The sequence below is a fragment of the Mus caroli genome, chromosome 12 (genome assembly GCF_900094665.2).
Source record: "Mus caroli chromosome 12, CAROLI_EIJ_v1.1, whole genome shotgun sequence".
NCBI lineage: Eukaryota > Metazoa > Chordata > Mammalia > Rodentia > Muridae > Mus > Mus caroli.
This window is the reverse complement of record NC_034581.1, coordinates 27,673,968-27,699,885: the sequence shown is the minus strand read 5'-3', so window position 1 is coordinate 27,699,885 and position 25,918 is coordinate 27,673,968. Positions and strand designations below refer to the sequence as shown.

Below are 25,918 nucleotides of genomic sequence, written 5' to 3'. Positions count from 1 at the left end.
CTTTGTCCAGTTCTCTGAGGATCTCATGAGGAGCCTTAGAAGTGAGGCTACTAGGTTAGGAATATTACATTTTTACTAGCTCCTGAGACATCTCTCTGAAACACTTTTCACAGTGTAAGTTGACCTATGTTTCTGTTAGAAGCTAACAAGTCCTAACTCATGTCCTTACCCAGCTGTTAGCAATGCCATTAAAAATTAAAAAAAAAAAAAGACAAACTTGTTCACTTGTCTTCATAAGCAGTATTCATTGCGGTTTGTCAAATGATTCACTAGAAACCCTCATTTTGACTTTTCTCCTTGGGTCTTTTAACATTAACATGTAAAAGTAAAAATGATGGGTTAAAAAATAAAAATGGGAAAAACATTCCTTATCTGCCAGGTATGGTGGTACGCACATACAAGGGCCTGGATGGCAGGGTCGGGAGGATTGTGGGTTCAAAGCCAGACTTGGCTACATACTGAGACCCTACCTCAAAAACAAAACAAACATGTCAGAGTCACTCCCTTCTCATCTGCAGAGATCAGGATTACCTACCAGGCACTGGTCACAGCGCTGTCCTGTCACCAGGCGCTTACAGTAGCAGTAGCCAGTCTCAGAATCACAAGGATTCCCACCAGGAATTGTTCCCAGAGGATTGCAAGCACATGCTATATGAAAAAAACAAAAGGAAGCAAAGAAACACCAACCGAGTGAGTTAGTCCAAAGCTGAGGTTTAGCCTTAGAATTGCAGCATCAATGGGAACTGCATCCCTGAGAGAATTCCCCACACAGACTTACATTTACAACCATACGGGTCTTCAGCACTTAAGTCGTAGAAGCCTTCTTTACACACATCACAGCGCTCTCCCTCCACATGCAATTTGCACCGACACTGACCAGCAATGAGACCCACAGAAAAATCAGTGTACCCGTCACAGATCCCGCCATTCTCAGAACCAGCTGGGTCACAGGTACATGCTGGGAAGAACAAGTCCAGGTTACACACACCAGACATTAGGCTGTCTTTTGCACAAACACGTATGCTCTCTTCTACCTTCCAAATCCAGTGCAAGAGAACTGAAGACCCAACTAGCAAGAAAATGCCCCTCCCAGTATCCCAAACAGCAGTTAGCTACAACACAGGCTACGCTGCTCAGAGCCTGTGCTCCAAGAGAAGGATGCTAACAACAAACTACCCTCCGTGAGAAGTGAAGAAAACAAGCCCCAAGAATGGCGGCGCTTCCCGACGTACGTTCACAGAGATTGGGGTCCCGGATGTCCCTCTCAGGGTGCTGGAAGTAGAACGGTTTGCACTGCTCACAGTTGCGCCCCATGGTGTTGTGCTGACAGTTATCACACACACCCCCGCTGACGTTGCCAGTAGCCAGGAAGACTGCCATGTCAAAGTGACACGAGCTGGAATGTTCGTTGCAGTTACATTCTGTGTGACAAGACCAAAGTCAAGAACAAGAATTTAAAACCTGTCTACCAATGCAGGGCAGATGTGGCGGAAAGGAAGCTCACTGAACAGAGCGTGTGCGTGTGTGTGTGTGCGTGTGCGTGTGCGTGTGTGTGTGTGGCTTGGCCTTTCTCGTTGATCCTGACCGAGACCTCAAATCAGGTTAGCAACTTTTAAAACGTGGACTCTATATGATAATCAGATATTGCTAGGCTGGACCGTGGTGACTCACACTCTTTATCCTAGCACTTGGGAGGCAGATGCTGGTAGATCTCTGAGTCTGGGGCCAGGGTGATCTATAGTGTAACCAGCCAGGGCAGACAGGCAGCGCTACACAGAGAAACCCTGTCTCAAAAATCCAAATAAATAAACAAATGCTGTTATCATAAACGGGAAACTCTTGGACAAAATCCCCAATCAGGATGAGTGAGGTTCATGTGTAAAAGACTTGGTTGGGAAATGACGGGATCATGCAGGCCCTGGTCCATGGGTTGCTTAATCCCCTGATGGACTCATAAAGGCCTTACTGGAAGATGGTGGGAAGTAGGAGGTGTGGTCTGGCTAGAGAGAGTAGGTCCTTGGGGTGACCTCTGAAAGCTCTGTCTCCCTGCTTTACCCTGCTATCTTCTTCTATGATGCTTCTGCTTTCCCACAGATCTGAAACAGCACAGCCAAGTGACCATGGTCTGATGGATCCCTCCTGCTTTATGTTGATTTACTTGGCTAGGAGGGATGCCACTCCCCTGAAGGTAGCTTTGGCCCCGCCCAGGGTAGAAATTGATTGACGTCCTCTCTACTCTGCAGGTTGATGTATTCCTAGAGAAGCCTTTAGGGGTTTCGTATTTGAAGACTATGACAGGATGTGGGGGGGATGACAGTGACAGGCAGGTGACATATCCTGTACTCCAGACACATGGGCAGCTTAACAATGAGCCAGACTTCTTCCCTCCCTGTGACAAAACACTTGAGGAATATGACTTCAAGGAGGGCTTCCTTGGGGTCACAGTTTTGAGAGGTTAGATTCCACAGCTGGCTAGCTCTCACTGCTGGCTCTGCGCTAAGGCACAATGTGATGGCAGAAAGGCATGGAACCGCAGCCAGGAAGCAGAACAACAATCAGAAAGGGTTGGGAACAAGAAGCAACATCAAAGGCCCACCTCTGAGAAGCACCTCCTCCAAGTGGGCCTAACCTAGTCAACCAGTCATCTAGGAACCCATCAGTGAGCTACCCCACTGATCGCGTGATTGTTTGGGGACCCAATTACTTCTCAATAGTGCTACCAGCTGGGGACCAAGCCTTCAGTGCATGAAAGGCACCGTATCTGCCTTTCAGTTGCCCTGTCGTCCTCTTGTCTTAAAGGCAGATATAACGTCATGAACACCCCGTTGCCATTTCCCCGAGTCAATGCCAAACATACTAATTTTTTTTACTTGGCTTCAGTGCATACATATTATAGCTCTGGAACAGACACAGCCAGGAGAACGGCACAATCCTCCTCCCTTCTGCAAAGAGTGCAATTGCAGACCGCAGCTCCCCAGGAAACGGAGCCTGGAACCCCGGCCTCCAGCAGCCCTCCCACTGACAACTTACTTTTGCAGGCGTTGCTGTTCCGGCCTTCAGCAGGTCTCCATGGCAAATCGTGGTAGAAATCCATGCACAGCTCACAGTTCAGGCCTTTGGTGTTGTGTCTGCACATGCAGTGCCCGTGAACCTGGGAAGTTAACCAACCAGCACGGGCCCAGTCAGAAGCTACGAATGGCCACCCTTTCTCCACAGTCAGCAGACCATACGCCCTCCTCACAGTGAGGACTGGCTTTATCCTCCTTCGCCAACTGAGCAAGTTCTAGCCATATAAGTTGATGGCTATCATCCTTGTTTCCAGGATAGTTTCTATGATGTAATGGGCACTTAACTGAATATCAATGCAAAGAATCGAATGAGCAAAATTAACAACTTAAGAATTCCCTTTTTAAAGGACTGCAGGCAACTAGGGAATGCTGACAACAGGAGAAACTGGTCTTCCCCAGGGAAGGACACACTTATTGGTTATCCAATACCAAATGATCAGCCCTGAAAACACACAGACAAGTTAACATTATACAGACTGAGCAGGCTGTACTCAGACACTTAGGAATATACATACATACATAGATACATACATACATACATACACACACACACACACGTGTATGTATACATATACACACATTCACAAATATAACTACAATTAATGAAAAAGAGGCTACATAGTTAAGAGTGAGAAGGTTTTAGAAGGAGGAAAGAGTGAAGTGAGATAAATTATAATCTAAAATAAATAATTTACAAGTAATTATTTAAGAATTACAACAACTACCACAACAAAAACTACTGCCCTGAATACCCGCATTTGAACCCTAGTACCACATAGAAGCTGGCTCCTTCCGGTTATGCTCTGACCTCCATACAAACTCAGTGGCACACGTGTGAGGACACACATACACACAGAATAAAGGGATTTCAAAGTGTAGTAATATTTAAGAATAATCTCTGAAAGCTACTGTACTAGAAACCTGTAAGTCTTAGTGGAGCACTCAGTACGCACTGCTCTGCGAGAACAGGCTCTAACGAATGTGAGCGCTCCTCTGCGCCAAGCCGTCATTTTCCTTGAAAGGTTTCTGCTTTTTCTCCCCTTTAATCCCAGCTCTTAATTTTTCTTAACCATAAATAAAACCATTTTTTTAACCATTTACCATCTGTTTTCCTTCAAGTAAAGCGATGGAACTATGAGAAAGACACAAATTAATTTTTTTTAAGACCTAAGGTACACTACTGCATGTCCTTTTGTGGCAAGTTGTGCTTAAGACCCTTGCAGTCTGTGAAGAATCAATACGTCACTTCTACCAAGCAAGCGCGCACATACATAAGCCCTCCACCTTAACCCTCATTTCTACTGACTGGAATTCGGGAACAGGACAGACAGGTCCCTCCTCTCCTGCACCTGCCTTGACAGGAGTGCATTTAGGTGGAGTTCAAAATCCTTTCTTTGCCAGCCGTCATGCTGAATTGAAGAGCAGACAGTCTCCCAGCCCACACAAGACACCCAGCATCTGAGAATGGCTTGGTGTCAGGTCACAAAGGTTTGTTACGCTGTAAAGTCAAGTCTGTCTGGAATTCTCAGAAAGATGTACTGATTAGAAACACATCCCTCCCTCCAGGCTGTTAAAAAGCCAACTTGTTTACCCATGAAGACTTTCAGCTGGAGGAAAGGGGTAGGCAGAGGTTTTAGAAGGGCAGAGTGTTTGGATCTTGTACCCTTTTGGACAAAGACTAACAAGTCTTGAAGAGACAGATAGCAAATAAGCAAGGTATACTTGTCACCCAGAGAGGCTCTGAGACTATGGGGAGGTGCTTGAGGCAGAGGTAGGGACTAGGTTTCGATGCCCACCACTAGTTACTCATTTACTAACCACTAACTTTTAGGTCTCTTTCAAGGTTGGCAGAGTCCTCTAAGCTCCAGAACTCTGTCTGGTATTAAATTCCCAAGGGTTCGAGGAATTTTTCTGGCAGCCATTTAAGTAGATTAGAGTACAATACTCTTGATTCTCTAATTGCTATAGCTCACTTCTCTGTTGTTCTGACCAAAACCAACTTGGGAAAAGGAAAGGGTTTATCTGGCTTACATTTCCAAGTCACAGTCTATCACCGAGGGATGTCAGGTCAGGAACTCAAGCAGAGTTCATGAAGGCATGCTGCTTGATCCTCGTGGCTCATTCAGCTTGCCTTCTTCAGATCACCTGCCCATAGGTGGCACCTCCCACAGTGAGCTAGGCCCTCTGAACATCAACCATCAATCAAGAAAATGCCCCACAGGCTTGCCTACGGGTCTATCTGATGAGGCAATCCCTTGATGGAGGTTCACTCTTTCCAGGGGACTCTAGTTTGTTGTCAACCACTAGACAAAACCTAGTAGTTGTGTTAGCAGCACATTGCTAGCAGTTGGCAGTTAACAGTTACTAGCAGCACGTCTAACAGTTGGCAAGGAAGTGAAATCTCACATTTCAAAACAGTTGATGTGCAAACAATATGAAAATGGCAAAGAAAGAAAGTCTACAGAGAGGACAGAAAGAAAACTCCATTTGATCTCTAATGGCTCTGGGTCGGGGGTTATTACAACTTCCAGTCTCTCTGGGCTGAGGCCACCTTGCTCTTGCTAGCATGAAGACTGGATATTTGTGGTTTTTAATCTTTCTTACTGGAAATACAGTCTAGATTGTTATTTAGACAGCTTTTTACTCCTTGGTAAATAAAATACGTCAACAACCGTCAGCCTGTCCCAATAGATTCCAAAACCGAATTCAGGATCTAAGAAACTAGTAGTCTCAGGACACGTTCTCATAACCTAAGCAACTCTCCAAGAGAGGGAAATCTGCATTCAACCACCAACAGGTTGCAAAATGCAAAGTCTATTTTGGTAAATTAAAACCCCTAAAAAAAAATACTGTGACAGCCTTAAGGACAGGTTTTTTGGTTTTTTTGCCTTGCCTTCCAGATCTCCAGTACAAGCTCTCCCCAGACACTTACCATTCCTTCCACTTCTTCATTGACTCCATCCACAGGGGCGCATTCGCTGGCGTGGCCATAGCAGAAGCAGTTCCCTCGAACCACCATATCATAAACAGCGTAATAGTACTTCTCTCTGATTTCCATTCTGGAGTCCAAAAGGTTATCTCCCAAGGTGTGCAGTTTCACAAACTTGATTCTCAAGTTGGTGATTTTTAATAGATCTACAGAGGTCACCAAGAGAAAAGGTCTAATCAGACAGGCAAGCATGCTGCAGCAATTCTACGTTCTTTCTTTTAGGTGAAGGACTGGACAAATGGCAGAGGCCTAAGAAAACTTCGCCCTCCTGAATGAACTAGATGATGATTGTAAGGTTTAGCACAGCGTGACAGCCTCCAGAGGCAGGGAAGGCCACCAGAATCTCCACGGAGTTCCAGAACCCAACGCCCCTTGGTCTAAAATACTACTATACCTTCTGGCTCCCACAGCCCTTGCTGTCAAAGTCAGAAATTATTTTCAGGTAGAAAAAGATATTTATCCTGAGTGCCAATTCTAACTGTAACAGGAACAGTTGTGTTTATTTTTGAATGAGAAAACGCTATTTGAAAGTTCCTTCAACTTAAATACAAGTTACAAGAACAGATTTAACAATAGAGAAAAGCTCCCTTTGTAGGAGAAGAACGTCTCAACCAAGCTTGTCTTACAGTACTTTTTTTTTTTACTTATATATGTGTACTGTATTTCTATTATTCTCCCCTTTCCTCACCCCATCTTTTCCCTAGTCTCCCCAGATCCCTCTCAAATTCACGACTGCCTCTTTCTAGCAAGTTTTAAGCAACAGTGTAGTCTATATATTTTTGCAAAACACTTTCATATTTATTAATTCCGTATAGCGACATGAAGACAAAGGGGCTTCGTTCTAGGTGGCCAGGCAAATTATTTCTTCTACATAACAGTTTCTTAGTAATCAGTTTGTCCTCTTTTACGCTTTCCTCCTCCTCCCTAGGTCTGTAGGTCGAAGCTTATTTGAGAAGCTGTTGGTCACATTCTATATAACTAAATAGACCAAGGGCCAATCAACCTGCTACTCTGGTGGTTTTTCCTTAATAGCCAAGCAGCTCCTACTGAAGTGGACCTCACCGGAGCTGGTCAGCCCATCTGCCCATTGCTCTCTGAATTCTGAAATCGCCTGCCAGCTTGACTTGTGTTTGTGCTAATGCATATTGTCAACTTAGGATACAAGACAGAATGGTAGCAGCCCAGTACATCAGGTTGTTTCAGACGCCAAATGAACATGTCAAACAGTTATAACACGTGCACAGTTTACAATGAAGACTATAGAAATGGCTGGGGCTGGAAAGGGAGAGTCCATGCATTAAACTTAGGCTCTTTGTAAAAATCAAATACAAAACAAAGAACCCACAATCTTGCTCTGAATGGCAGCTGTGAATGGCAACATCTGCAAACCTCTCCTGCACAGAGAGTACTATTGACTAGAGGCTGCAAAACAAACGTGGAGGGCAGCTGGAGTATTTGGAAACCCTTGAACTTCATAGAGTCCTCCAAGGAGGAAAGAGCTCCCCACTCTCTCCCGACATAAGGAACAACAACAGAGCCTCAGGCTGCCTGCTCTTCTAAGAGGCACATCACTTTGAAGTGAGTCTCCAAGGTCTCAACGATAGAAATTCTGTTCCCTTGATTACTAAGTAAATCAAAGGCGTGATCAGCTAACATGGGCACTTCCTAGAAACAGGTCTCCAGATGCCACCAAACAACAAAAGCCAGGGAAACGTAAGGTCATGAACCGAGTACATTCCTCAGTCACCTGCAGAGCAGGTGAGCCCTGTGAGGGACTCCAGTGCCATTTGTCCTGGAGCCGATATGGGTATCTTTCTTTTTTTTTTTTTTTTTTTTTAAGNTTTNTTTNTTTNTTNTATGTAAGTACACTGTAGCTGTCTTCAGACACTCCAGAAGAGGGAGTCAGATCTCGTTACGGATGGTTGTGAGCCACCATGTGGTTGCTGGGATTTGAACTCCGGACCTTTGGAAGAGCAGTCGGGTGCTCTTACCCACTGAGCCATCTACCCCCTATGGGTATCTTTCACTACCGGTTTTTGAGACCTAAAGAAACAGCCTCGTGGCTTGTTCAGAGACGGCACAGACATGCCATTAAAAATTGGTTTTACAACAGAATGAATGAATGAACTATAGACCCTGAATAGTCTGGGCCACACTAAAGTCAATGTAAGTTGGAAAGCAGACTTCTCTGTAAACATCCCCTGGGTTTTCTTCTACTTTTATCTCCCATGTTGCAAGTGTGGAAGTTCCATGAGACCTTGGTTAAAAATAGGGCTGCACACAGCCGACAAAGACCAACAAAAACCAGATGTGTCTCTACTCGACTGATTGCAACCTCATAGCAAGGCCGAACAAGGGAGGCTAGCTCCCTCCGGCACCCTGACACTATGGCTTTCACTCTGACAGGACAGTCTCAACACAAGCCCTAAGCTGTAGCTGTTGGCAGAGTCAACATCACCAGTACCCAGAGCTTCAGCCAACTGCACACTGGGCTGCTCGTTTTCCTTCAAACAGCCCTCAGGTTGGTATTTCTGTCTCCACCAGGTCAAGATGGGGGAAGAGGGAATGGAAAAGTTTTAAGGCACCAGGTCATGGAGCTACACTATGACAAGAGTCCCAGTTTAAACCTAGGTCTGACTTGAAAGCCAGTGAGTTTGATTCTGCTTCCTGAGATGGATTGACAAGTAGTCCTGCAGTAACAAGCGACTGCTGAACAGCACAGAGAACACTGAACTAGAAACTGTTGTGAGCCTGGCCTTCAAGGGCTGAGCCATCTCTCCAGCCCCTGAACCAAGACCTGTATCAGATGAGCTCCAGAATCGCCTGCCATTCCATCGCCCCATCACCTGGTACGCACGACTCTGCATCCATCAAAAGCCTACATGGGCCTCACCTTGCTACATCTCCTCGTCATGATGGCACTTCGGATTTTTCTCAGTATTGGTTGTTTCCCATCGCCTGAGGATAAGAGCTCTTGCCAAGAGTTTTAGCAGAGCACAGGCCAGCTTGCCAGAGATATTTCCCAAGTATCTTCTGTTCTCTAGCTAGGAGACTAATTATAGCAATGCACAGAAGTGATATGACAACCTCCAAGTCTTATCTTCATTTTTGACCGCTACAGATCAGAATGAGGGCTGCGACGGTGTTCTAATTCTGCTAGTGTAGACAATCCTAGGAAGAGGTACAGTTTCATAGCTAGGACTGTCAGATTCAGTAAGTAATAAAGGATGCTCAGTTAAACAGAATTGATGATAAACCCTCAGTTTTAGTGTCAGTCCTAAATAGCACACAATAAAAAAAAAAATCATACTAACCATAAAACCATAAAATACTAGATGGGGCACACTTGTGCCAGTTAAAATGTTACATGGGTACTAAAAAAGAACATGTTATTCATCTGTCACTCAAATCTAACTGGATAGCATCTTGTATTTTATACAATGCAACTAACTATGGCAACTGAGCTGTAGTTCTTCTTTGAGAATCCTTCCAAGTGCTGGAGAGATGGCTAAGTAGTTAAAAACACTGGCCACTCTTCCAGAGGACCTGGGTTTGATTTCCAGGCTACACAGTGGCTTACAACTCTCTGTAATTCCAATGTCCAGGGGATCTGATGCCCTCCTCTGGCCTACTAGAGCATGAGGCATGAACATGGTACGCATACATGCAGGTAAAATACCCACAGACATACAATTAAACATCCCTCCTGCTGACTTCATACAAGCAAAAGAAACATCCGTTTTATTCCAGAAGCTATATTTAGGGGGTGTTTGATTACAGCAGTTTAATCTGTACTCTAATTTATATACCGAGCATCAAAAACAGAAGGTGGTACGGTCAGTCTGATTTTTGGAGTTCTGCTGACATAGTCAAAATGTGTTTCTTATCAGTGAAGACTGATTACTGGTATTTTGAAGTAGGTTTTTTGGAAGACCACAAAGAAAGGAAGAAGATCTAGGTGGATGTAGGACTGAGTATCAAGATATCGGGCCACACAGCACTGGGTAGGACGAGACCCTCCGTAAGTACTGTTTCCACCTAAGTATGTATTTCAAAACAAACTTACTCTGTATCCTTGGACTATAAGGGTCTTCAATTTTGAAAGCAGGATCTAAAGCACGAAATATTACCTAAAAATAGATAAGAGGGTTGGTATTTTTGCAATGATCAAAAAGCAGACTAGGAAGTAGAGAACTTAATCAGAGGCATACAAACCTCTCCTTCTGTCGAGGGCTCAATGTCAGAATATCGAGAGTCACAGATGATGTCATCCACTTTCTTCATGGGTCCAGTTGAAATGCCTGGGAACGAGCTCTCACAGTCGTAGGCGAAGTATCTGTACACGCCCCAAGTCTTCCCAAAGTCAGAAGACCGCTCGATCAGCATGGCAGCTGGGCGGAATGTCTAAAAGCAGGAGGAGAGTCTCATTCCGTGTTTCTGGTTGCTACTTTGTCCTTTTGTCACTCCTGTGTGCCTAAGCTGACTCTGTGTGGTTGGTATTTCTGTGGAGGCTCTTCCTGAAAGGATGCACTTGTGGCAACCGCCTGGTAGATCAGCAAACTGTTTCTGTTTGAAGCTGATAATAAACAGGCCCTGGTAGCAAACACACTTGGGTATATTAACCACCATGCCCAGGAGAGAACTCATTCTGAATGCTGCTTTCTCACTTCTTCATTTAATCATTCCATAGATGCTTCAGCCAGTGGCTTATATAACATCCAGATGCTACACACAGCCTAATAAGGAACACACACACACACACACACACACGTAAAAATCATAGTCATTGTACAATAATATGTCAAGCACCACAGCACCATCACAGGAAATGTGAGAAAACAAGCAGCACTGCTCACAACAGCCCAAGCACCTATTCGCTGGTAAAGAACAAAATGTGAGCCGAGCTTAACTGTCCTCTGGGCTCCACCCAGCAGCCGATGAAATAAGCACAGAGACCCTCAGCCAAATGTTAGGTGGAGCTCAGGAGTCTTATGGAAGAGTTGGGGGAAGGATTGAGGGACCTGAAGGGGACAGGGGCTCTACAGGAAGACCAACAGAGTTGACAAACCTGGACCCTTGCAGGATCCCAGAGACTGAACCATCTACCAAAGAGCAAGCATGGGCTGGACCTAGATTTCCTGCCCCACCCCCCATAGGTAACAGATGTGCAGCTTGGTCTTCATGTGGGTCCCCCAACAACTGGAATAGGGCTCTCCCTGAACTTGTTGCCTGCCTGTGGAACCCATTTCCCAACTGGGCTGCCTTGTCTGACCTCAGTGGGAGAGGATGCACCTCGTCCTATAGAGACTTGATGTGCCAAGGGTGGGGATGGGGAGGGTGATGGGGGGGGGGGGAAGTTCTGCCTTCTCAGAGGAGAAGGTGAGGGAAGAAAGGGGGGAGGAACTGTGGTAGGGCTGGATGGAGGGGGTGTATAATGGGATATAAAGTGAGTAAGTAGATAAATTAATTAAAGAACTAAATGTGATAAATACAATAGACTATTATTTAGCTGCAGAAGGAAGGGATACCATATAACATACAAGGACCTTGAAGGCACTGTGCTAAATGAAATAAGTCATATAAATTTTCAAATATTATGATTTCATGTATATGAAACACCTAGGATTTTAAATGGGAACGGAAAGGGGTCATGGGGAAGAAGGGTGAGACAACAGGGGTGACTATTTAGTGACTAGTTCAAGTTCCTATCTAGGGTGATGACAAAGTTCTGGAAACTGACAGCAGTGATAGACTTGCGATACCCTGAGTACGTCTAACATCACTGAGTGGTACACGTAAGAATGGGGAATACTGATATGCATACTGTACCACAAAAGTAAGTAGTTTTAAAGGAAAAACAAAAACCCAGAGACTATTTCAGAGAGATGGCATCAAACTGGATCTCAAGGGCTGGGGATTCAGCCCAGGTTCAATGCCCAGTGCAGCATAGGGAGGCATTATTGTTTGACATGCTAACAGACTTTCTTTGCCTTTTTGCCATATAAGTGAGAACACTAAAAGATTTATGGGACCTAACAAAATGAAAGCTTATACATAGAAAATAACTCTGACAGCACTGTCATTAAACATGGAAGATGACAAGAAACAGAGGAACCAAAGAAAAGATGAAGAAGGTCTCACACTCTAAAGGTATAACATGGACAGAGAGCCATGAAGTCTACTGGCCTGTTAGTGACAGCACACTGCACTGAGTTACATACACTCTATCTATTAGATCTTAGAGGAAAAGTAGATAGGCCCCAAAGCACGGGTGGGGCGGTTGAAAATGGCGCGAGCAGCGAGCCTCTCAACCTCGTTTGAGGGCAGTCATATGTGATGGGCATTCAGCTTTGCGGTGTGGATTTGGAAGTCATGGTGATCACTTAATACTTGAATTCCCTCCAACAAAGCCAATGGCAAGAGAAAGGCCAGCACTCTAGGAAAATGCCCAACAGGCTGGACATGGAAGAACAGGAACCTTTCGCTTCAGCTCTGACTGTGTGCTCACACATGCGTACCTTCCTCCTCCCCAGCCAGTGGCCTAGCAGAAAAGCGATCAGGCAGAAGGTTGGGGAGGAATAGGAACAAGACAAACCCCTCAAAACACACCGAAGACTTCAGGAGGCCATGAAGGATACAGTCAAGAGTAAATAAGAAAGACTGCAGATGGAAATGGGCCATGGGCAGATGCTTCCCAGCCATGAACATGCTGTGCGCACTTTAGGAAGAGGAAGCCAGATTGCCGTGGAGAAAAGTCAAAGGAAAGTTCAGCCAGCCTAGAAAACAGAGCTTAAGTAAATATGAATTCCTGAATTAAATAAGATCATCGCTTGGCAGACGGAGCTTTTGCAGAGCCTGATGTTGGGAACTAGCAAAACTCCGCTAATGTCCTTGATAACCTGCTAGCATCCTTGATAACCCTGTCTGATGAAGGCAAGGCAGAAGACGACAATGTTTTTATCAAACTGCAGAGAATCGTAGACTAAGGACTTTAGAAGGGGAATGGAGAAGCTGCTCTGACCATCTGAACCTGGTATGGCAGGTGTGCAGGCATGACCAATCCCATGAGGCCACGCTCCCAGTTGGGAAGGCTTAAGAGGCTTGGGCGGGGCACACCTAGTCTGATATCTCTGTATCCTTAGACAGCAGAGAAGAAACACACAGAAGCCTGCTTGTCCTGGCTCTGCTGCCTTGTCTCTCGCTTTCTGGAAACTTCTAAATCCCAAGGGACACTGCCTAGTCATCCAACTTCCTGTGGAGTTAAGAAGCTGCTGGAAACCGGAACCACACACTTCACCTAAAGGACGGAAGCCTCTCCCCACTCCCACCTCCTTACTTAGTCACCAACCTTCTCAGGCCCCTTCTTGGGCTGCACAGGGACCGCTGAATGCATAATAAACAGAAGAGACTGGAAACATCTGTCTATAACAAAAACATACTGGCACATACTGGCACATGCACATAAACAAGCTTTTCTAACCTAAGAAAACCCAATCCACCTCGTAAGCAGCCACCTCCAGAGCCAGCTTGGTTGAGGATAAACATGAGCTCTTCATCTTTGTCCCCGCTTTCCTTTACAGTACTACTAGGGAGACCCACATCTTCCTAAGGACTTCGACTTCCCGGCTATCTTGGACACAACCCTTTCCTTCCCCTGACCTGCCTCCGCGCTTTCTCCACTTCAAGGTCAGCCTCTGATTCTAAAGCACCCAAGCAACCATTCACAGGAAGTAGGGGCCTCGTCTCCTCTGCAGTGCAGAGCAGCCAGGGCAAAGAGTTGTGGGGCATAGAAGCAATGTGGATACACAGTAAAGTGTTCCAAGGACCGGTGAGCTTCTGACATTTGGAAATTTAAAATGCTCTATAATCTACAGCTCAAAAAAAAAACAAATAAACAAAAACAAAACACGTTGTGGTTATGTATCCCAGTTGTCTTAGTCATGGTTTCTATTCCTGCACAAACATCATGACCAAGAAGCAAGTTGGGGAGGAAAGGGTTTATTCGGCTTACACTTCCATATTGCTGTTTATCACCAAGGAAGTCAGGACTGGAACTCAAGCAGGTCAGGAAGCAGGAGCTGATGCAGAGGCCATGGAGGGATGTTCTTTACTGGCTTGCTTCCCCTGGCTTGCTCAGCCTGCTCTCTTATAGAACCAAGATTACCAGCCCAGAGATGGTCCCACCCACAAGGAATCTCTCCCCCTTGATCACTAATTGAGAAAATGCCCCACAGTTGGATCTCATGGAGGCATTTCCTCAATTGAAGCTCCTTTCTCTGTGATAACTCCAGCTGTGTCAAGTTGACACAAAACTAGCCAGTACACCAGTCTAGCCTGGAACTTGCTATATAGATCAGACTGGCCTTGAACCCACCGAGACCCAACTTCTGAAGTTCGGGCTTTGTGCCATCATGTCTGATTTCCTTGCGAAATTATTTTTGTGACCAACAAGTCTGTGGCTCCCTACTGCCTATAAAGTTTCCACTCCTCAGCAAAGAGTTAAGGTCCTGCTGACTGGGGCCTGCTTCTCCATACTTACTTTCTTCACCTCCCTGACCTTGAAACAAATGGATGCAGTACTTATTGAACAAGTCTTGCCCAAAGAGCACAGCAAAGGTGTCACTGTTCTCAGACCAATGGCAGTTTTCCTTTATATCTTCCCTCTGAAATCTTTCTCATCCCTCCTGGCCCAGGTAAAGGGTACGATTGGTCTCCGCTCCTGAAGTTTTTTCCTTATGCCAGGCTGTTATGTAATACTTTCCTCCCAAGATTTAAACTAAAGATTCCATCCTGAAGGAAGCTCCTTGAGCAGGAAGGGAAACAACTCAAAACAGCTCCAGGAAGTCCCTGAAACTGACCAGATTCTCTAGGTCCCAAATATAAGCTGAGAGGAGGAAGCCAAGCAGCAAAGAAAACTCTCAGACAAAACCAACTATGAGACAAGCAGTAATTAGCTGAGCTGCCTGAAAGAGGTTTAGATCAACCGAGGCACACAGAAAGGACACTCTCTAACCTGTTGAGTGGCCTGCAGGCTATGCAGAGGGTTCCAGGTTTCCCAGCTTTTGTGAGCTGTCATCAATGCTGTAGTGGGCCTTGGAGTTGCAACTATCTGAGTCATTTCTGCTCCTATAAGTAACCCCTCACCCACATTTCTATAAGTAACTGTTATACCACCAATTCCTGTAACTCCAATAAAACTCACTGGCTCACCAATGCGCTGGACTCTGGTAGCATCAGCACGGGTACTTTGGTCTGTCAGGGGTTTCCTATCTGGGGTAGGAGTAGATGAATGGGTTTTGTTTCCCCAGGAAAAGTCTTCTCACAATACAAGCTAACAGACTAGCTGGCCCAGAGCATGGCAAACGCGTGGGTTCTGCTGTCTCACAGAAGCTGGAACCTGGAAGGATGAACCTTCTCCCTCATGCTGAGGTCCACATCCTATACCTACAGTCCACACCTCAGCACCTTCTCAGACTAACCTTCAGCACCTAGGTGTAGAACAGAATCTCATCTCTGGCCCACTAGTCCACAGAATATGCACTCTAAGGATTTTGAACGTAAATGAACTCAGAGCCATCCACGTCTGTGTAGCAGATGCTCTCTCCAAAGTAAGACGGTGCCACGAACATCAATAAAGAGGACTGTAAATATTTTAAAGGTCACAAAACATAAAAATGACATCTTCATGTGGGACAGAGTTTAATTTTAACCACTAAGGTGTAGTGTGGCCCATGAAAGGAGACCGCAGGCAGCAAGGAGTCCCTGATCAGCTAGTAATAGCCCTTATCCAACCACTGTCTGCATTTGGTGTCTCCATCACCCTGCCTGCCCCATCAGTCACAGTGGACCACTGGGGGACAGCAAAGGGGTGAGGTACACAGGCCTGGGAACCACAGAGCTTGATGCCCCTCCGAGTTGCATTCTGACCCCCACGCCTGCCCTTGCTCCTCCTCTGCTTCTCATACTTGGGTACCAGACAGAAGCGAGATTTCCATGGTTCCTTGCCAGCAAGATAAACTGATCCCCAGCCCCTTTTCCTAATCTGAGAGGATGCCAGCAAGTCCCCAACTCCAACTGAAAAGTACCCAAAGGTGATCTTCATCTGGGGAGCAATAATTAAATTATGAGTTTTATGTGTGCCAACATGTACTTTGAGCCATGTGAAGTCTGTCATTTTCAGGCAGCTGCTTCAGAAACAAAGGCACTTTGTACAGAGACATTCCCTAGTCCTAGAGTCATTCTACATCTTGAAAAGAAAAATGGAGAGAAAAAAAAACTAACTGCATTCAAGAAGGCATGCATTTTTCTTTAGGAACTGTAAAACTCGTCCCACAGTTTTGGCAAAATCTTGGAACCTAAGACTTGAAACATTACTTCGTTTTCAGTTACCAAATTCAGCCGTAGAATATGACCATGAAGGATCAGAGATGTACTCTGCAAATGTTTTATTGTGGTTTGGAAGGGAGTCAAGTGCTGCCTTTCTCAATGGGAGAAAGAAAGGGGTCTCTAATTAAAAGTTTATAGATAAATTAGGATGAAGTATCTACTTACTGACATGAAGCTAGCACGTGAGAAGGGCAGTTACTCATGTCCCTATTTTGAAAGCATCACAATTATCCCAAATTAGGACAACAATTAACATTTAAGTTCTCATTTAGGCCAACTCATATAAGAAAGATTGTCTCTGGATGTGGCAGTCACCGAGCTCTCGAGCCTGCATCCGAGGCAGCAGGGCTTCCTTTACCTTGAAAGTCATGATGAGATGAGTGAAGTGGAACTCTGCTTCCAGGTCCAGTTGGATAGTCACGTTCTCCACACCTGCATTTTCATAAGCAGTAAAGGAAATGGTAAGACCAACAGGGAACACCTCTGAACAGCTGACTCTCTTCTTAAATGGTCCTCAAGACCCTCATACAAGATTCCCCTTGTGTCTTAAAACTGGAGTTGATGTTATTAGTGTGAGGGTGGGACTTGGGGGGGGGGTCCTTTGCACTTCTTTAGTTCCCCACAAATCATTCCGGAGTTCTGCTTACTGGATCTGTTCACTGCCGCAGACATCTGGCAGAAGGCCCCTCTCAATACTGCTTGCTCAGGAAGCCACACCCACTGCCCCCAACCCTCCAAGCCAAAGGCACCCCCTCCCCCGACACACACTTGCAGTGCACAATAGGGGGTCAGTCTGCAGAGACACAGAAGAAATACAAATAATTACGTCCGTCCCCGCCCCCAACTGACTGCAAAGAAAGCAGGTTAGCATCACACCTGGTGACGTGTGCCAAGTCAGGGAAACTCATCCTTAGTGCAAGCGACCTTCCACTATACACTTCTGCCTCTGAGGCCAAGAACCCATCAGATAAATCAGCCTGTCCCTGAACAAACACAAACTTCTCCCCTTCCAGGGGAAAAGCCTGCGCAAACAAAGCTGTACGGCGCATGGTGCCCTGAGGGTCAGAGACCCACTTGAACACACTAAAAAAGCCACTGGAATTCCAGGGAGAAGAAACTCCTCCCCTTAACCCCCCAGAGACCCCGAAGATGCCTCCCTGGGTTAAGAGGACAGTTCTACAGTCCCTGTAAGGAGATGCCCCCAGGGTCCATCTTCCCAAGCAAAGAAGTCTGGAAGACAGGAATGTGTCAGAATGAATCATGCTACAGCTGGTATATTCTCAGGAAGTCAGTAGGACCTTTTGAAATAAACTTGCCTGCTGGAAAATGGCCAAGCCGACTGAGGGGGGGAAAAGTGGTCACTGGAACGGATATGAGTTAGTTGGAATGCTAAAGAAAAACACGGCAATCATAGCAATGAGCCTTATCTAACTCGCTAAAAAGAACCGGACAAAACCACGCTGGGCAGTTCTTTTTGAGTGAAGTATTAGCTGAGCAACTATACGTTTCTCCTCTTCTAGGCTTTTGAAAACCTGTGACGTTTGTTCAGAACTAAGAGAGAAATAATGAAACCAGGTAAAGCACAAAGCAAGACTAGCAACATTCCTGTAACAAAGGGACTGCGACCCCAAAGCGCATTCCTTTCAGATTCACAGCCTGATAAAGTAGGGTGGTTTGAGGTTTTCCTCTTATTTATGGGAAGAAACAAAATCCACAGAGAAGAGACCAAGATTATTTTATGGTGTGTGACTTGTCATATCTAAGAGTGAGTTAAAAGTCACTGGGGATTCCAGGCCAGGCCCTGAGCCCGAGGCCTTGGGTTCAACCTCACCCTCTAACCGCCCAGCTCCCACCCAACACACAGAAAGGAGATAAAGTCAGAATCACAGAGTCTTCCATTGTGAGCTATCAGACAACCCAGATGACAAGGTAGAGTAACAATGGGTGACTTTCTGGATGCCAAACCCCATCTGTCTAATCTCATCTTCTCTCTATGACAGAGCTCAGGCTCCACTGTTTGCAAAATCTTTCTGGCATCTGGGTCCTTTTGTTCCCCTCAAAGCTATTGAAACAAATGAACTCCTGACATCATTAAGAAAACCTTTAACCACATCGAAAACTATTTTAACATTTCTTAGCTAAAATGGGGCCATCTTCCCAATGTCCCAGAAGCAATGCAATGTATTTCTACTTCATTGCAGGGGTCACCCCAAAGCGTGGGAGGTCAGGAAGAGCGCCTAGACTCTGCTCACAAAAAGGCTGAAGCTGTTTCTGCAGACCTCTGTGACTCAGGTGTGCACTCCCTTGTAGAAACTACCAATTCTGAAAAGTTAGCTACATGCTTCCAGAGGGCCCATCTCTCTCTCAGGCAAAGTTTGTATCCAATAGGAGTCTCAAGACTGACCAATAAACTAGACTAGAATCCGAGTTCTTGTAAAAAAAAAACAAAACCTGCCAGTTACTGAAAGCCATAAAGGAATTCCTCATAACAGGGTGGGAAAATGACAAGTGCCAGCCAAAGATACAGGACACCTAATGGGCAGATCTAGAAGTTTCCAGGTTGTTTATGGAAGCTTACGTTCAGTACAAGGGCTCCTATAATTTTAAAAAATAAGAGGATGTAATGAAGTCCAGCATGCATGGCAGTCTCAGGTTGGGAATCCAATTTTAAGACTGAGGTAGGAGGGTTTCAAGTTTGAAGCCAACCTGTGTTTCATATAAAGCAACAAGTTGTTCAAAAAAAAAAAAAAAAAAAAAAAACCCACTAAGATCCAAGTTACATAGTTAAAGTAACCGGTTCACCAACTGTACCTTTGTTCCCTAGATTTCACATAGCCTTGGTTTTCTAGCAACATTACCATATCTGACTGTTTGATTTGCTTAGGCTACACTCACATCCCTGCTAAACAAGGAGACAAGCTGCCCAGTCTTGTCACAGTTCTTATTTTATGGGACGATCAGTTGTTTCAGGAATCTTCTGTGGCTGGAAGGTGGGGGAGGGGCTATGCATTTTTTTTTTGTTGTTGTTATCCATCTTCTTCCTTGAGGACTGGTAACAACAACAAAAAAGGTGACAGGCCTGAGGTGTGTAGCCTTCCCATGCTCTCTCTCTCCTGACTCCCTTCAGCACACACACACTCCCCAGAAGCCCCCACAGGGTGAGGCCTACGCAAACTCCTTTGGTCTAGCATCAAAGGCTGCTTCCTAACAGGTCACGAACTTCAGGATGGAGGGTCAGATTTAACTAAGTAAGGTGAGTGTTCCAGACAGTAATTCTGTCAAGGGCTCTAATCAGAGAACCAAGAAGCGAATCATAGTCACAAATACCCATGTGACCTTCTTCCCAGTTCCCAGACACACTCCATGGAACTTGCTCCCACACTCATCACGTACCATTTTCAGATTGCCACCAAATCTTAAGGCGGTTTGGAGCAAATGTTGTGACCACATTCTCAATGAGATGGCTGTCGGGATTGAGGGTCTCATGATAAGGATCTTGGGAGTCACATATGAAGCATTTCTTGTCCTCCTAAAAACACAACAGTAGCATGGGTCCATGAAGCAATGTCATTAAAAAAAAAAGTCATTAAATCCACAGAACAGAAAACAGACGACCACCTTCAAGAAAGATGAATGTGGAAAAATTATGGCCTATTTCTCACTTTTAAACTTACTGAACTGTCCAAAATGCTCCAGAAAACTATTTCTTCCTTTCTTGCAACTGAAGATCAAGAGTAAAATAGGGCATTGTTTCCATAAGCTACTAATTTAATCAAAATTAAATGTCTCCGCTTACATCTTGATCTCTGTGTGCAGCTTCCTCGGAAGTCACATGCAAAAGAGGTAACGGAGAGTTTTTGCTGACATAGTGCAAAAGGAAAGGAAAGGAAAACAAAAACAAGAACAAAACCCAAAACTGTCTGCCTGATTTTCTAAAGCCTACGTGAGGCAGGAACCATAGATGAAAAACCGCATCCTGAAGGACCAGGTTCTTAGCTTCTGCTTTCTCCAAGGATGGTGGAGAGGGAGCAGGCTGACCTGCAAACTGCTCAGAGTATCTGGGGCAGGAAGTCCTGTGCTGGGATCACCGTGAACGGAGGGCACTTCTGAGGATCCCACATGAGCACAGGCTAGAATGAGGACAGACTTTGGTTCCCATAGAAGTAAATTCATTTCTTGTTTTCTTTTTTCTTTTTTTCTAAATGAGAGCATAGCCACTGGAGGGTAAGATCTCTCCTCTTCACAGCATGTCACAGTGAACCATAAACAACACTTAGGACTTCTGTTCTCATTTGAAGCTTGGCTCTATGCCTACATTTTCTAGAATACAGATTATTTTTACATCAAAAAATGATGTTAAGCATGAAATAGCTACAGACCAATGCACATCTTATAATCAGAATTTGGTCAGAGATAATGCAATGCCAATATAGACTGTACTTTAACATTTGCATCTATTTAATTAACTTCTCACCAAAAAATTCGAGGATGGGGGATGGGGCAGGACCCCTGGGGCAGTCAGGGCTGGGGTACAAAGGGATCAGGAACTACAGTACCATGTTTTCATTCTCTACTCCTCAGTGTTTCACAGAGAGGGGAGATCCTGAGATCTCAGACCAGCATTCTACAGTGTCACAGCTAACCATACAAACCCGGGAGTTTGGCTCTCCTTGCTTTTAAGTGAAGTTTTCACTGTGGACAAAGCTGATTTCAGGATCTGGTGACTCACGGACAGAGAGAGCACCCTGACCTCTGAAGTAAATGTTAGTGAGACGTTTTAGGAGAAATTAAAATGCTAACATTAGAAAAGGTAACATGAATTGCCTTCATTAACTTGTAGCCAAGGAAACTTGTTCTGAAGAACAATTACCAGAACTACAAAAAAAAAAAAAAAAAAAAAAGTTTAATTATAGCCTCCCTTCTAATCAGGAGGAAGCAGTCTAGACAGCTCTGTATAAACCTGGAAGCAGAGGAGTGGAATCCACTTTGCCATGTTGTGACGCCATTATATTACATGTGCAAAGCCCAGGTCACCCACAGACTAACACCTGTTACTGTCAGAGGCCCCATTCCATTTCGAGCGTCTTTTTATTTTCCCCGGAGAGTGAGGTAGGGGTGGTGGAGGGATAAGACTGACTTTTTTTCTCACTTTAGCTCTTATCTAAACATGACCAATGAAATCTAAAACCTGAGACCACTTTCAGAAGCATATGCAGCTCAGAAATTTCATTTCCGTCTTCCACTATGATGATGCCATGACAACCAGGGCATTTTTCAGTAAGAAAGTATGTCGGATCATAACTGAATCACCTCGAAAGCCTTCAGCACTTGGGGCGTCCTTATACTTAAGCCAAAGATGGAAAACCCAACATCAACAATGCAAGAAGAGGACTGAACCTTCTTCAATACACAATTTCAAAAGGGTTTGATCAAACAGTATAAATAACAACAAAACAAAATACAGGGGACCGTACAGGGCACAGGACAGAGGCTAAGCTCATCTGCAGCCCCGGGCTTCCCCTACTGATGGTGGTGTTAGGTGGCAGGAAATGTTTGGCGGATGCGACTGTGCAAATGGAGGTTGGGACTGAGCTACTGGCTTCATCCCGGGGCTCCTCTGCTGGTTGTACTTCCTATCTGGATTGACAGCAGGATGTGGAGTCTCCTGGGCAAGCCCCTTTGATCGGCCAGGAGGAGGATGCAGCCCACAATGCATTCTCAAGACTCGCGTCTTACCTGCAGGTGGCTGACAATACAGTAGGGCTCTGGCTTGTGCAGTCCACATGTCGAGGTCACTGAGAGCTTTTGCGCTCGGCCGATAAGAAGGTCGCCAGTGGCAGGGTAGCAGCTGCCTTCCGCGCAGCCATAGCTGAACTCCGGTTCCTGAGCGCACACTCGGGTGCCCCATAGGGCTACAGAAGAGAAAAGCAACAAGGTTAGGAAGAACGAAGAAGAAAGCAACCGACAAGCCAGGGCAAAAGAAAAACAGCAGGAGGGGCAGACAGAGAGGATTAAAAAGAAAGGAGACTACATAGAAAAAACACGGTGGAGAGAGAGGCGCAGAAAAGGCCTGGAAAGCTGGGGCAAGGAAAAGAGAGAAGGATGAAATTAAAAAAAAAAAAAGACTCAGACTCGTCATTAGGTCTGACTAGCAGTCAGCTGAGCGCAGCACCCAGAAAATCCAACTGACTCTTTTGTCTACTCTGATCTGCCCCTCTATGAAAGGTGGACTGAGTGACCCAGGCACTTCGAAGTGTCTGGACCAGGGCGCAGTGAGGTTAACCCTGCCACGCGCTGCACACCCGCTAATGAAAACCCGCGTGCACAGGACAGTGAGTGCATCCTCGGTGTGAGTGTGGTTAATCTGTGGGCGTGGGGGGGGGGGACACAAAAATATGTCCGCGTGCACGCGCCAGGGTCACCGGCGATCGCGCCGGGTAAAGCATCGCGTTTGCCACAGAAGCTGTTTCCCTGAGCTAGAGATGGCTGGTGTGTCTCTGTAGTGGCTTCAACGCTTCGCCATTCCAGCAAAGCACCCGGCCCAACTGTTCATGGTGCCACCCCGAGACAAACAAGGATGGTTAGTTAAAGCCACATGGCTCCAATCTGTTCCCAAGTCGAAGCCTGCTCTGGGCCCCGACACTTTTGTGCGTAATTGGTTTTTCCAGGACCCTCCGCAGTCAGCCCAGTCACACCAGGGAGCCTGCCTTCCCAGTAGGGAAACAGCGTTTAACTGGTAAAAGGTGCAAAGCCCTGGAGCGATCACCTCGGAAACCTGCAGGAGCGCGAGCTCTGTGCGCAGAACCCAGGGGATGCGGGTCCGCGGAGCTCCGCGTGCGCGGTCCCTGGCCACCACCGAAGCGAGAGCGGTGGCGATCTCACGGCGTCATTTCCAACCACTCTCTCTCCCCCGACCCCCTAAGACTGCCTTCAAAGCGGGGGCAAACCGGTTTGGGGTTTTCTTCCCTAACGCCGGAGCACACCCCTCCCCCCAACCCTTATTGAGTTACCTAGGACACCAAAGGCGAACACCTGGAGCAGCCCCATGTGCAGTCCTCGCAGCCGAGGGGACGCGACACGGGAAGGAGGACGCAGCAGGCAAGCTGCCTGTCTTTTCTTCGGGTCTTCCTTTCTGGAGAGGTAGCGGGGAGAAAAGGCAAATGTTGGGAGAGAGGAGAGGGGCCCTTCCATTTCCTGCCGCTCCCACGGAAGCGGGGGCTGGGCCCAGGAAGGGGGTCAAGTCGCTTAGCTACTTTGTTCTCCTCACCCGACTGGGCGAGCGCTCAACCCGCTCCTGGCAGCCCACCGGCCCAAAGAAGGGAATTAGAAAGTTTCGCCTAGGGAGGAACCGAGGGAGGCGTCTCTGCTCATGCGCACATGGAGAGCGGGGGCGGAGGGGGCGGAGGACAGCAAGTTGGCTAGGGGTGGGGGTTGAGGTCCAGGTCCCACCTCCCCAGGCGCCTCTTTTGTTTTAAGGCAGCGTCTGCTGAAGCTGTAGGGCATTGGTACTTGAGTTCCCAGCGTGGGCTTGCGGGTCCGTTTCTGGGCGCGCTTCCCAAGTGGAGCAAGTTGGGGAGGGATGCGTCGGGGCTGATCCGGGAGGTAGGTGTGTAGATCGGCCGGCAAAGGGGGCCGGTAGGACCTACCGCGGACTCACACATCTACGTTTATAAGAAGTGAGTCACGAAATGTGCCCAAGGCTAGGAACTCTGGCTACAAGCGCTGGAGGGAGGTGAGCTAGGTTAAGCCCTTAGAAAGAGGGTCAACCTGTCTGGCTCTTAGGAACTGGAGCTCCTATAAGCATCCTTACACCACGACTCAGGATCAAAGAGCTAGAGCTTTGCGTGGGTGGGTGCTACATGTGTGGTGTCTTCCTATTTCATAGGAAGGACACCACTGGCTGCACATTCTTTGCGCACGAATTTATTCGGGACGTACCTATAGTCTCTGGCACCCAGGGGGTTATGGCTCTGAATTCTCTTCTGTTAAAATATACACAAAATAACCTGTGTTACCTGATCCCAGGTAATTTCTTGAATTCCTTTTCCCATCTCACGGTGGAAGGGTTGACACAGCCAGGAAGTTGGAGACTGTTGATGAGACACCCTTCTCCACACTACAAACAGAATCCTGCAACCACCTTAAGCACGCAGGGAGGGGAGATGGGGGCGGGGCTCTAAAGAAGCCTCTCTTAGCACTGCAAGGTTAAGTGGGGGTAAACAGAGGGTCTCTGTCACTGGGGGAACCTTAGAAAGGAAAAAGAGCTTGGGGACTAGACCCCAAACAAACCTTTGTAGGAGCCCAACTCGACTGCCTTAAAGCGTTCCTTAGTCTGACCCTGGAATGAGGGAGTTTAAGTCAGTTGTTAGACCAGTCAGATGTGACTACTTTCCAGCCATCACAAGGAGAAGGGATTAAGCGGCTGATTGGTCAGTTTTTAACTCAGCTGAAATGAAATTGGGCCTAGGGAAGTTTATAATCATTAGACCATAGAGTTCGCTGTTCTTGGAGTTTAGAAACCTGTGTTAATTATTCTCCAAATCAGCCCGTGCCCCGATGCAGTTTCTCCAGTATTTGGCCCCGCAGACGCTTGGGATTCCCAAGGGCTAGCTGCACAGCCTGAAGGGGTTGAAAGTACCCTACAGTTGAAAGGGTTTAATTCTGCAATGGGTGTCTATAGACGTTAAGAAAAAGAGTAATATAATGCCAACCTATGCTCCTTGCTCAACCTTTAGGGCCCATGGACAATAGTTTTATATTGGTTTACATCTACCCAAGTTGCAGGTGACATTCAACTCCTCTTTTTTTCCTTCCTTCCTTTCTTTAACACTGGTGTTGTTTTTTTTTTTTAAAGATTTATTTATTTTATGTATACGAGTGCATTGTTGCTATCTTCAGACACACCAGAAGAGGGCATCAGATCCCATTACAGATGGCTGTGAGCCACCATGTGGTTGCTGGGAATTTAACTCATGACCTCTGGAAGGGCAGTCAGTGCTCTTAACCACAGTGCCATCTCTCCAGCCCACAACTCCTCTTTTCTGAGACTGGCATTTGCTACAGTAGCAGACAAGTCCTGCTGGTTCCCCTGCCCCTGGCCAGTGAACTCTCTCTTTATAAAGGGTCAGTCACCTTCAACACTCTCAAGAGACTGGCTGCTTTCCTGACCACCTCACTCACAGGAACCAACACTACTAAAAACAAAAACTAAATAAGGGTTTTTGCGCTTGCGTGTGATGCATGTGCATGGAGGCCAGCTGTTGACATCTGGTATCTTTCTTCGTTATCCTCCTTATTTATTGAGACAGTGTCTCGTTGAATCTGGAGCTTACTGAGCCCACCTCATACTTGCCTCCTCTTCTCTGTGAAGAGCAACATGCTCATATAAAAAGCTGCTGGATCTCTTTCATCTTAACTAACCGTGAAAGGAGCCCTGGAGCACCTTGCATCCCCTGTCCTCCATTCCTTCCTCTCT

General features: G+C 46.2%; 1 protein-coding gene across 3 annotated transcripts in view; it reads right to left on the bottom strand.

Moving 5' to 3' along the window:
- The window catches only part of Lamb1 (laminin subunit beta 1), a 66,975-nt gene extending 42,225 nt beyond the window's left edge, over nucleotides 1-24,750 (bottom strand). The window contains exons 1-12 of one of the 3 annotated variants that reach the window (XM_029484614.1): nucleotides 24,733-24,750; nucleotides 23,454-23,575; nucleotides 22,180-22,355; nucleotides 19,837-19,972; nucleotides 16,802-16,875; nucleotides 10,273-10,461; nucleotides 10,124-10,187; nucleotides 6,001-6,203; nucleotides 3,031-3,151; nucleotides 1,233-1,421; nucleotides 779-958; nucleotides 536-648 (exon numbers count right to left, since the gene is read on the bottom strand). In XM_029484614.1, the coding sequence (XP_029340474.1) occupies nucleotides 536-648; nucleotides 779-958; nucleotides 1,233-1,421; nucleotides 3,031-3,151; nucleotides 6,001-6,203; nucleotides 10,124-10,187; nucleotides 10,273-10,461; nucleotides 16,802-16,875; nucleotides 19,837-19,972; nucleotides 22,180-22,355; nucleotides 23,454-23,490 (1,482 nt within the window). In that variant the 5' untranslated portion in view covers nucleotides 23,491-23,575; nucleotides 24,733-24,750. Of the gene's footprint in view, nucleotides 1-535; nucleotides 649-778; nucleotides 959-1,232; nucleotides 1,422-3,030; nucleotides 3,152-6,000; nucleotides 6,204-10,123; nucleotides 10,188-10,272; nucleotides 10,462-16,801; nucleotides 16,876-19,836; nucleotides 19,973-22,179; nucleotides 22,356-23,453; nucleotides 23,793-24,732 lie in introns of those variants that run through there. The other 2 variants (XM_021179111.2, XM_021179110.2) reach the window with 2 other exon arrangements.
- Between the last annotated feature and the right edge of the window lie 1,168 nt (nucleotides 24,751-25,918).